The following is a 12,280-nucleotide window of genomic DNA, read 5'->3' as shown; positions in this document are numbered from 1 at the left end:
CGAAAGGATCTAAAGAGATGCTAGTCTAAGAAGATGGCCACCATCGCGTACGTCCAATAGTAGGGCGCTACCAAGGGAACGCCTAACGAGGCGGGGAGGAATGTGAGATAGATGCATGAAGTGCAATGGGAACGGAACGTGTAAACCAATCAGCCAATCCCTCAAGGATAGTGAAAGAGATGGACTGTTGAGGCTGTACTCAAGCCACATGTCCAACAACAACGGGTGTTGCAGGAGCAGACGGCGCACGAGCGAAAAGCATAGCCCTACTGGACTTTGCAGTCGCAACGGTTTGCAGAGGCTTTTTAGAGGGAAGACCTTGGGCCTTGAAGCGACATCCCTCGTCCACATGGCTTGCTCGCTGGCAATGTGTGCGAAATCGGTTTTTCTTAGGAAGGCGCTACCAAATAGGTCTAGATTCTTTGGTTCCATCAGAGGAAGAGAAGTCACCCTTTGATTGGCTTGCCTTCGCATCTTGTGAGTTCTTGCCACTGGTGGTTTTCCCTCCTGAAGAAGATGCAACCAACCCCCTTTGCTCTGAATAAGGCTGTGATGAGGATTTCTTGTGGACTTGATCATGCAGCCTTGCGTAACGCAAGAACTGGCACTCAAACTCGTAGAAGGTTAGCAACCGAGGTTGGGAGATGATGTGTTGAATGAAATTGAAGTATTTTTCGGGCAACTTATTTAAGAAGAATGTAACTTGACGGTCATCTGACTTTGGGAAGCCAGTAGTGGCGAACTTGGCACGTAACCACCTATATTCAGCCAGCTTGACTTTCAAATCATCCCCTTCCTTAATAGAGAGCTCTTGAAGCTCAAAGTCGAGAGTGATGCACCGAGTACGATCACGAGCTGAATAGCGGTCAAGAAGGTAACTCCAACACTCTGAGGTGAGCGGGAAGTGCTGCAACTAAGAGTGAAACTCAAGAAGCCATCCCTGCATTAGCTCAAAAATGGTTGTGGCATTGCAAACTCTCCATTGACGAATGTAATCAGGGTGAGCTAGCGACATAGGCTCTAGACCAATGACGAGGTCCCAAAGACACTAAGACTCAAGCACTTGTTGCATGAAATTAGACCAAGTGGTGAAATTTAACTCGTTAAAACGTGTCTTATCCGTGAAGGCATTCTTGACAGTTGCAACAGGAGTGGTAGTGCTCGAAGATGGATAGTGTCAAAAAGTGTAGTGGGGTTAGGAGGGGAGAGTGGAGTACACTTGGGAATGGGCCTCAAAGTGCCCACAAATGGGATGGGAATACGGGGAGCAGAAGATGAAAATCCCTGCGTAGGTGTAACCCAAGGAGAGTGTGAAGACGCACCATAAGCGGAGGATGGAAACCCCTGCATTTGAATGGTCATATGAGATATAAAGCTGGGGATAGTGAGAGGGATGCCCATCACAGTCAACCCAGGAGTCATGCATGTGCTCATTTGCTGAAAGGTGAGAGGCACTGTGTTAAAGGGTGGCATTCCCCCTAACAAAGTATCATGGTGCAAAGAGGTAAAGAAAGGGGTGGAGAAGGAAAAGGTGCTAGGAGCGAAGATGGAAGATCCAACCCCTAGGGTGTGTGATGCAGATGTGGAGTATAATCCAAGGTTTTGGAAAGATAATGAGAAGTGATCAAGGTGTGATATAGAAGAGGGTGGAATGGGAGGGAAGTGAGAAGTGTGTGTGATATGCTCAAATGAAACAGAAGCTGTAGATGTATCTGAATTCCGTCTGCTTCATAAGCCCCCTCTATTGAAGTTCACATACCAAAGCCATCCGGATCCTGTACCTCAAAAGAAGAAACAGACGAGGGTTTTGATTCATGCAACACAAAAGAATTATACAAACTTGACATTCAACCTGGCTGAGATGATCAAGATGGATCGCCAGACGTTCCGAATGCCGTATGTCCTCCATGATCGGAGAGGTGGCCAGCCCACCAACCGGTCCGGATGTGGTAGCAAAACTAGTAGGAGGGGTGTAAACATCATTGTACTTGTTGCGATAGTGCTCCTCAAACTCCTCCTCTGTCATGTTAGTAAAATCTGGAATAGGAGTAGAAGAAGAAGGTGAAGATGAAAGTGGAGTGTCGTCCTCTTCACCGAGTCCATAATGCTATCTTAGGGCATCCAATGATGGAGAAGCCTGATAAAACATCATAGAAACTGGAGAAGAAGGTGTCTAGGACATTGTGATTCGGTTACGAGTCGTATTGTGCGTCTCGCACAAAGACTAGCTCTCCACAATATCTCCAAGATACTCTTTACAAGAGCACTGGCTCTAATACCATGTGAAAAAAACTACTAGGATTTGCACTAAGGACACACAGAGTGTACGACCACGATAGAAACACAAAGAGACAGACACACACACAGAGGGCAATACTCAAACTCTAAACGCAAAACTCAAAACTCAAACCCTAAACATAAACTCAAAAACTCAAACCCTAATCGCAAAACTCAAAACTCAAACACAAACAGAAGGGAGAGAGAGAACACAACTCTGAAGTGAATGAATGTTGTAAATGAATGTAAGAGTGTACAGTGTGCTTAAGGGCAGAGCAATTTCAGAGTGTGACGTCCATCGGAGACAGATCCCAAGTCTATGGACCACCAGTCAGAGTGTAGGAGTGCTGAAGAGTGAATGGCAACAGGTTGGTCACCAAAACGCAGCAGTCTAGAGGCTAGAAACTAGTAAACGCAGCAGTGTACCGCCGATCAGAGGCTGAAAACTGTGCACATATGCTATAAACAGCAGGTTGAAACAGTGTCTGATGTGGCTAGCGATGACTGGATGATCAGATCGCAGCATATGATTATGTCGCCAGCAGTTGACGTCAGTATGGATGAAGGCACCAGCAGCCGGAGCAAACACGGATGGAGTGGCAGCAGTCTCGAGGGCTGGACAGCCACGAGGGAGAAGGCTGATGGCTGAAATCTCCACGTCGAGTAAGAAACCTACACAGACGGAATGAATCTGAATGGGGGCAGCCTGTCTATTTATAGATGTGGAAGGGCATCCCAAAAATTAGGGTTTCCACTGAACACTCTCGAACCACTCCCTGCTTTAGGGCTTTTACTTTAAAAGAGCATTTTTTAGTGTGTTTTGGAGCTGTTTAAGAGGCTAATCAACAAGTAATGCATATTTTAGCTCAATAGGATGAAGTGGTGGCAGCAATCGCGAAAGCTGGACAGCCACGTGGAGATAGACTGATGGCTAAAATCTACACTAGAGAGTGTGAAGCCTACACAGACGAAATAAGGTTGAATGGGGGTAGCCTGTCTATTTATAGATATGGAAGGGTGCTCAAAAAATTAGGGTTTCCACTAAACTCTCTCGAATCGCTCCCCGTTTTAGGCTTTTTACTTTAAAAGAGCATTTTTTAGTGTGTTTTGGGACTATTTAAGAGGCTAATCAGCAAGTAATGCATATTTTAGGTCAACACTTTTCTCTCCTTTTCTCTCCGTGTTCATGATTTTCTTCCGTCACTACTCTCACAGCATGTGTGGCAAGTGCCCTAACACTTGTCTCTTCTATATGGCCTTTCTTTTTGGGCTGAGTATTGTCAAGAATAGAAATAACCAAATTTAGTAAGTGTTGCAACAATACAAAACTTACTATTTTTTGAATATCATCTCAATTTTTTAGGACTAGTATTTTTACACCAATTGACGACTCCTAGAATTTAGAAACCCTTCTCCAAATATGGATGTCATGTAAAAACTAAGTATATTACACAAATAGTGCTGAGATCTTTATACGAGTTTTCTATGCGAAGATGTGTATATTAAGCTTGCATCCTAGACATGCACAAAGTACAAACATTTCATAATCGTGTCATCTTGTTGATTGTAATTGTTTATTCTAGTGGACTTATCCCACTCTTCTAGACATTAATTCTTTCTGTGTGCGAGCTTGATCCTAACATGCTTAAGTTCTAATCACATACGCCCAATTGGGTCATATAGGTGGAAATGTGTACTACCTTTTCTTTAACCCACTGTGTGGATCCACCATAAACTGTCACCACTCAAATCAATGGCAATAAGTGCAAAGGAAACAAGTTTAATAAACAATTAAATATATAAAATAACAAAAAAAATATAGATTCTTTTTTTATTGTGTTATGGCATTCTTACTTTTGGCTGAAAACTTAGAGGCTTTAACTTCAATGTTGAGCGATTATAGACTGCCTATTTTTCTTCTTCAAAGAAGATAAAGGATGAAAACTCAAGATTTCTTTAATGCTACCACACGAGTTTGCAATAGGATTGCACTACCAAGCACTAAATGTTGTAACCTTTCAGCGACTTGATGAGTAGCTAATCTTGAGGAAAAGATACTACTACCTTTTCATCTGTAGAACTAGCATGAGAATAGTATATCAAGGGTGCTCCTCCAGAGGAACCAAAATATTGGTAATCCTCTGTATAATTTGTATACCTTTCCTCATATAGGGTTGTGGATTGTCCTACTTCTCCATTCGGCAATGGCTCTTATTGTTGTTGTCTTGTTCATAATTCTCTCAACTCTCCAAATTTTCTTCTTGTCAAAATGACATTCAATAGATAAGGATAATTGTCCGACATATAAGCAGAAAAGTAAAACCAACCCCTTGAAGAGAATCATCATGCTTAACAAAGCTTACTATTGCTTCAAGATTTGCAAAAATTTCAAATATCTGCCATCAACTACGCTCAGTTTTGCTTGAACTTTAAAACCGAAGGTACAAGGCATCATAGGCAGGATCACCGAACTGTTGCAGCCTTAAATCTATACAAAATATAAGATAGGACTGCATTGCAGTGGAATTGCATAACTGCATCAAGATTTAACAAGAATAGAACAAAGATACCATTGTAAAACTATAGAAGGAGAATAAACAATGAAAATGACAGCATCGAATAAAAAAACAAAGAATAAATCATAGATCAAGCACAGAATTCAGGCACAAACTATCATGATTGTCATTTCATAAATACTCTCATACGTCATACAAAGTATAGACACGAAAACAAGAATAATGCCTCTCTTGTAGGCCATGCTTGTTATGACCATTAAACGAACTCATTGCATGAAGTATAAAGTCCATTTACATACCCAAATCTATAAGTAAAGAAAGACTAAGGCTAAAGCATACTATTAAATATCATGCCTAACAGGAGTAATTGGAATGTGACATCCACCCAAAGGCAGTTTCCGAGGTCTATGACCACCCCTTGCAACTGAAAATGGATGGAAAACAGGATAGAAACCAAAAGGCACTAGTTTGGAGGGCTGAAAGTAGTAAAGGCAATAGTATACTACTTGGAAGATAACATCAGCTAATCACCGGCAGCAAAGGAAGACTGGGTGACAGCTGGTAGACAGCAATCAGGTGTTGGACAGCCTTTGCAGCCAAAACACAGGCTGGAAACTAACGCCCAAGGTGCTAGACAGCAAGGCAGCCTACTGCAGCAATAAACGCAGCAATCAAAGGGAAGCAGCAAAGTAGGCGCCAACAATTGAGGAAGGTGCGGCAGTAGTCATGAGGGCTGGACGGCCACTGAATGATGTGGGCTGATAACTAAAAATCTGCAGCCAAAAGAGTGACAACTTGCAAAAATGGGATAAGGCTGAATGGCGGAGAGCTTGTCTATTTATAAATGAGTGGATCCTCCCAAATTAGGGTTTGGCTTATGGGACATAAACTCTCTATGAATGCTTCTTTTCAAAGAAAGTTTCACTAGTTACATGTTTTGGGGCTCTTTAAAAGAGCTAATCAGTTTGTAATGCATTTTTAGCTCAACAATGGATGCTTGCAAATCTAAAAGCTTGGAAATTGAGGGAAGAATTGAATACATTTGAAAGAGCTAATCAGTCTATAATTCATTTTTAGCTCAACAATGGATGCTTGCAAAATCTGAAATCTTGAAGTTGAGGGAAGAATTGAATACATCTAAGAAAAAAGAAATAAATGTGCAAGAACTATAGGGGAAAGAGGTACTAAATGTGTCTAAAAGGGAGGTCCAAACGTGGCAAAGTCAACATGGGAGCAAATAGATTGAAGTAGTGAAAAAGAACAAGTGAGCATTAGTGAACAAGATAGAGGTAATGAATGCTACTCTGGAAGAAGAGGCCAAGAGACGAGCTGGATATTACATGTATAGGTAGTAGGATGGGAGGGGAAGGGCAACCTACACAAAGATGCTAAGACACTTGAACTCCATGAGAGGTTGAGATAGCCATGTTCTCCTAGCACTCTAGCTAATAAAGATGTGCCTCTCTCAATGTTAGTAATCCAAACCTAGTTGAAGTCGCCACACATGATGAAGAGGAAGGTTAGCATACACAAGGCAATGAGGCTCATCGATGATGAAGGCATCAGTATAGGATTTGACTCTAGCTTTGACTTGCTCGTATTGTAGTGTCTCTAGCTCTATAGCTTTACCTTTTTGTTTTTGGTGAAGTTCACTAGCTCTCAAACTAGCATGAGTACCGGCATTCACTCTCCAAGCATAATTATGGCTTAATCCCTCATGTACCAGCCAATGCTTCATAATGATACATCTCATACCATAAAGTATCATCCACAAGACCAACCCTCTATCACATGAATCACCTCTTATAAGGAGAGTCAAACCTATCTACAAGTGCCATCAACTCAAGCCTCCACTCGCCAATGGCTCACAAATAAGTATTGAACCCTGGTCATGTGAAGACAAGCATGCCCAACTCCTACATCTAATGGCTCAAGCATAAGACAATACCTCAAGGATCCATCATACTTAGTTGTAGATCTCCCTCTGAAGTCCTACTTGCAATTCTCTCAAGAAGGCCATTATCACTATGTGATTAAGAATCCTAGGGAAGACAAAGAGAAATGTAGAATGTATGATAACGTGAGGAACACAGCCTATAGAATGTTCAATGAAAATGAATGAATATGAAGAGGTAATGACACAACATGGGGCCTCAAACCTTTTGTGTCTCAAGGATCAAGGATGAGGTGAGTTGAGGGTGGTGTCATGTGCATAGCTCTGAAAGCATGACAAATCCCAAAATGTAGCAGGAGTCTTCTACCAATGATGATGATGTTGTGAACATTAGTGGAAGCAGCAGACCCAGTCCTCGGAACAGTACGATGTTGTAGGAGACTCCGGGCATCAAACATCCAGGTATGCTGGCTCTTCAACAGATAAAAGAACCACTTGTAGTCTTCTCTGCAATCCATCTCAACCCTACACTTTTCAGTTGAGTTCTAGCAGTCTAAGGTGTGCTTGGATTCTGGAAGCATCACTACCTAGATTGCCTGCCAAGCTTCCACATTTAAAATTCATGCATGGGGTAATTCTTGAACTTAGGCAATCACTAAATTTAATTCTATTATGTACCCTCCTTATACCCATAAACTAGCATCTACTCTTGCACCAACATACTCCTAAAGCTTATTAGCATCAACTGACTCTAGCTCCTCTAATTTAGGGCTGTTGATAGGAATAGGACCATAGTACTCTACAAGATATAGACATGAACATCAAAAGCATCTCTCACCTAGAGGGCAATTAATTTTCACTAACACAAACATAGGCATTGAGATGACAAACATGTCATTTTAAAACCATGCCATCTTTTTAGACTTGTATGTTTAAAGACAATGAAGCCCAAGACTAACAACAAAAAGAAAGGAGAATAAATATCAGCTGTACTACTTACACAACAGGCCAAGGGTAGCAGCTGTTGCACTTCCAGCTGCAACTACATTAAGAGTATCATGAGTACTGCGCCTTTTAGCCAAGTATTGTTCAACAGCGCAAAATACAGCAGTGAAAAGCCCAAGTTTAGCACCACCCACTACTGTGCCACGTGCTACCCGCAGGACCTTTTCCTCCATCACCAGCCTCAAAATATTCCGCCTTTGCCTGGGATTGAGTTCAAGCTTCTGCTGTGCTAGAAGTGTTTCCTCTTTGTCCTACATAACAAAGACATACATAGTGAGAACGATCAAGGGGGTTATTTTCTGAAGCTTCTTCACAAGAGACATTGTAAAGTTACAAGATGCCTGGATTTTAATACAAATTATGCTGCCAGGAAATTAGAAGACTTCAGTCAATAATTCAGATTCATCAATTGATATAATGTAATGAACAACTCCTTAAAACATTAACTAAAGACCTTAAACTCTACTAACAAGAGGTCAAGTAGTTAATAATACAAACTCTATGGTGAGAAGAAATAAAACTTGCATATCTGGATACAGTCTATGCTGACAAATTGCAAATCAATAGATTAAACCTTATCATAGTAGTTGTTAGACTAGAAAACTCCGAATTTTCATCAGATTACCAGGTTCCAAAATTAATGCCATCATCAGATTACCAGGTTCCAAACTTAATGCCAAACTTTAGCTATGGATAACCATGATATGAGGACCTACAGTACATTTCAAAGCAGTCACCACACAAGAGTTAAAGATTGTTGTATCTGCTACCCAAAAATGTCTCTTGTGAATACTGGAACTTCAAAAGAGTTGCTGCTTACAGAAAAGACCATGGCTTCTTTGCAACCTCCATACAGCATGCCCGCAAACACTCCAAAAACCGTGTTGGTCCCCCACGCATCCAAATCGGCCTTAGAGACTGTGACCTGTTTCCGGAGGTGAAGAAAATTTGATTTCATGGGGACTCCATTGAGACAAAGCAAAGGAATGCACTCACCTTCAGGGCAGACAGGATGGGATTCTCAGATGAGGATGACGCCATGGCCCGCCTTCACGCAAGCCCGAGTGGAAACACCAGTGCCTGATCAGGCCTGCACCGTAGCATTAACAGTAATTTTGAACACCGATTTAAATCTTTTTTTAATATAATAAGAATATAATATAATTATAATATTTCTATAGAGAATATTTACATCTTTGCATATTTTGACCAATGAGGCAGTCCCTGGGGCAAAACTATTAATCACATGACATGACACAAGCCACACAAGCACAAGGAACAAACACAACTAACATGAAGCTCACCTCCCAACCATAGAACTCATGAACTCTTCCCCAAGCCTAGGAGCCTGTAACTATACTAGCCTAGCTTCTAACCTCAAGGACACTCATCTAATATCACGAGTCCACACCCCAATTGGGTGTACAAGCAAGAGCTACCAATAGTCCAAGCCTAGTGATCACACCAAGTGTCCCACAAACGACCCAAGGGTCATATATATTCAACTTCTTAACCATCCTAATCACCCTGATTGTAGGATGTATTCACTTGGTGCATTCACACACAAGACCAAACTCTTGCTAGTGGGGACATAGTTCACACATCCATTCTGATGTTTGGGGAAGTAATGCTTTCCCCTTATCATTTGATTGTTGTTCTCAAGGCATCTTACTATCCTTGAGGGGCAAAGGTAAATGCTATACTTCAACAAAAGACATTTATATCGCTTTACAAGTGCAAGTAATTTCCAATTCTTCCACAATTTCTCCACCTAGTTTTAGAGAGGTAGACATCTACTTTTGAATAGATGAGGCTAAAAGAGCTCCAAATACATATGTATCCCAAATAAGAAGTTGGGACTAGATTGTTTGAAACTGTAATTGAGGATCTACTTTTCCATGGAGTTATTTTGAAGCTATCAAGTCTAAAGCCTACTTATGATATTTAGGAAAAACTCTAAACCTTTTAAATTACTATAGAGAAATTCTCAATGTACACTTAGCAAACTTGAGTGATACCACCCTTGACTAAATTGAAGGCTCTCTACCAAATTTATATGCTAAATGGAGGTGAATAAGTCTAGCTAGCTTCTTGTATTCCAATATACCCTAAGAGAAAATGACACTCTACTTTCAAACCCCATCTTGAGGAGCAAGAAAGATGAAAGTGCATATGCTCTCTCATTTCCCTTACATATGCCTTTTATGTGCCATCTTTGGTAGGTCAATGGCAAACTTGCAAAATAGATCCTTATGTTGTGACTCAAGATCAACTATGTTGCTATATGTTGATAATTTGATCGATCTCTTTGTTGTATGTGACTAGGCTTTGTGCCAAGCTCATCCCAAGTTAGTTTGAACTTTTTGTTTTATTATAGGAGGCATGTGACTTGATTAGGATCTCTTCTACCTATCCTTTTTTTAAATATATTTCCTCATTCTATTTTTGCAACTACTCTTGTGCTTTAGCAAGGGTGGTAATAGCCTTCTCTTTTTCTACCAAGGCTTATTATAGTTCATATTCAAAGGTGCCAAAACATTAGTAAGTTTTGATGTGTTATCCCTTAGCTACATTGAGCTTGGTCTCCTCTTTCTTAGTGTAAGTGTTGTAGCAATATCAACATAGTGAGAGATTGTTATTGAGCTTTACAGCTCCTATATCTTTAATTATAGTTGCATGGTGATTTGCAACCTATTGTGGCATAACTTCTTGGAGATCTTTGGGTATAGCTGCATGGTCATTTGTAGCCTATTATGCCATAAATTCTTAGAGATCATTAGGTATCTAGAAGGTAATATTTGGCTCCTTTAGCAAATGCTCTTGTCCTTTGCTAGATACAACCTTATTAGATTTGACATCTATTCTACTTTGGGCTACTTGGAGCCTATACTCAAAATCATTTTTTAATTCTTCCTTTTGGGATTCTTCCAATAAGGCCCTTTTAGCTTTTTCCAATAGTTTATTTTCTAGCTTTCAATCTCTTTTTCTAGTGGTTGCATCTTGTTTTAATTTTTTCAATTACCTCCATATACATCTATTTTCTTAGGTACAAGTGTGACTTCATTATCCTTCTTCTTGTTTATTTGGGTTTTCTTGGTTTCTTTTTTTATACATAGTTGTTTCTATGGTCATCTTATGATAATTGCTATGAAAATAAGATGATTTATGTGTATTTATTTTTGTGCATTTTCATTTGTCTATTTGCCATATACTAGTAACTTGTTATGCATGGCACCCCATGTAGCACTGGTCACATTATGCCTACTAGATAGATGGCAGTAAACTAATGTGTTTTGCATTGTGGTGAGAAAATAATTAAATGGAGTTATGTGGAATAACTATTTTGAGTTGATACATCTTAATGCATAAGAATTCATTATATTTGGGCACTTGACGAGCACACATAATTATTATATTTTTTTGCACTCTCTACTACAAGATTATTTTATGTGCATGCACACAATTTATTTATTTATGACCTTTATGTTAGGCCTAAAGAGCTAGACAGTATTTTTATGTAAACCTTAGAGTAGTTTATTTAGTTAGAAGTTGGAAAATAGAAGACCAAAAAGGATGCTTTTTTCAATGTATTTTGAGCACAAAAAGATAATACAAATCCATAAACATAAGAGTCGAGCTATTATCTAATGGGTCTTAGCCAATTCTTTTTTTTTTAAATCGTCCATTCACCATGTAGGCAATGTTAGGTTTGGGTATTGGTTTGGAAAATTGCAAGATAAGGAGTAATATAGATAAGGTGATTTAACAATGCTTTTTCAAACTTTAATAAAGCTTGGATGGAATTGGTTTTCTCTGTCTTCTTGAATCTAAATGAACCTATTGATTGGTCAAATGGTGACTATTAGCTATAGCGATTCCTTCTTCATTGCCAAGCCAACATCATGCCTGACATTCATGGCAACCCAAGATAGAAGAACTCACCCCAAAAAAGGATGATTTCCCTGTTGATTTTGGCCCCCCTCAAGACATGTGAAATTAGGTGTCTGAAATCACCTTGATTGTCAATAAGCACTATAAATTATTCCCACCATAGAAGTTGATGGGACAAACTTGGCTGTGAATTAGGTTTACTTTTTTGAACCATAGATTCCTTGGGAGAGAGAGAGAGAGAGAGAGAGAGAGAGAGAGAGAGAGAGAGAGAGAGAGAGAGAGAGAGAGAGAGAGAGAGAGAGAGAGTTTTGATCATCAATATAATGATGCCCTTATTATTCATTATCTTCACTTATATATGATTGTACAATGTTGCTAGTACAAAGTTACTTATGGGTGGTTTTGTGGTCATGAGCCTAGGAACAATACTTTCCATCTCCTTAACCAATGGTCTAATATATTTTCAATGTCTTTAATCCCTTATTTCACTTTACCATTTCCAATTGATGCTCATGGTTTAAGTAATCTTTTACTAGCATGTCTCTTAAAGGCTCATGGAGGAGGCTTACTGCACCCCTTGTATTAGGTACAATCCATAACATGAATTAGATGGTTGCACTTTCAATTTTTAGATTGATATTGTTAGAGGCCTTTCTTTTTCTTCCTGGGGTTCTCTTTTTGATAGTTGAGGTGACTA

The 12,280-nt window shown here is 39.8% G+C and overlaps 1 protein-coding gene across 4 annotated transcripts in view; it reads right to left on the bottom strand.

Moving 5' to 3' along the window:
- The window catches only part of LOC148016929 (Mitochondrial import inner membrane translocase subunit Tim17/Tim22/Tim23 family protein), a 48,639-nt gene extending 39,618 nt beyond the window's left edge, over positions 1-9,021 (bottom strand). The window contains exons 1-5 of one of the 4 annotated variants that reach the window (XM_087662592.1): positions 8,885-8,957; positions 8,689-8,782; positions 8,513-8,617; positions 7,820-7,943; positions 7,688-7,729 (exon numbers count right to left, since the gene is read on the bottom strand). In XM_087662592.1, coding sequence (XP_087518718.1) covers positions 7,688-7,729; positions 7,820-7,943; positions 8,513-8,617; positions 8,689-8,733 — 316 coding nt within the window. In that variant the 5' untranslated portion in view covers positions 8,734-8,782; positions 8,885-8,957. Of the gene's footprint in view, positions 1-7,687; positions 7,944-8,512; positions 8,618-8,688; positions 8,783-8,884; positions 8,958-8,996 lie in introns of those variants that run through there. The other 3 variants (XM_087662593.1, XM_087662591.1, XM_087662590.1) reach the window with 3 other exon arrangements.
- Between the last annotated feature and the right edge of the window lie 3,259 nt (positions 9,022-12,280).

Source organism: Lygodium microphyllum, chromosome 22 (genome assembly GCF_053477565.2).
Source record: "Lygodium microphyllum isolate KBCC chromosome 22, Lygodium_microphyllum_v1.1.10, whole genome shotgun sequence".
NCBI lineage: Eukaryota > Viridiplantae > Streptophyta > Polypodiopsida > Schizaeales > Lygodiaceae > Lygodium > Lygodium microphyllum.
The sequence above is the reverse complement of the archived record's forward strand: the minus strand, read 5'-3'. Positions and strand labels throughout refer to the sequence as shown.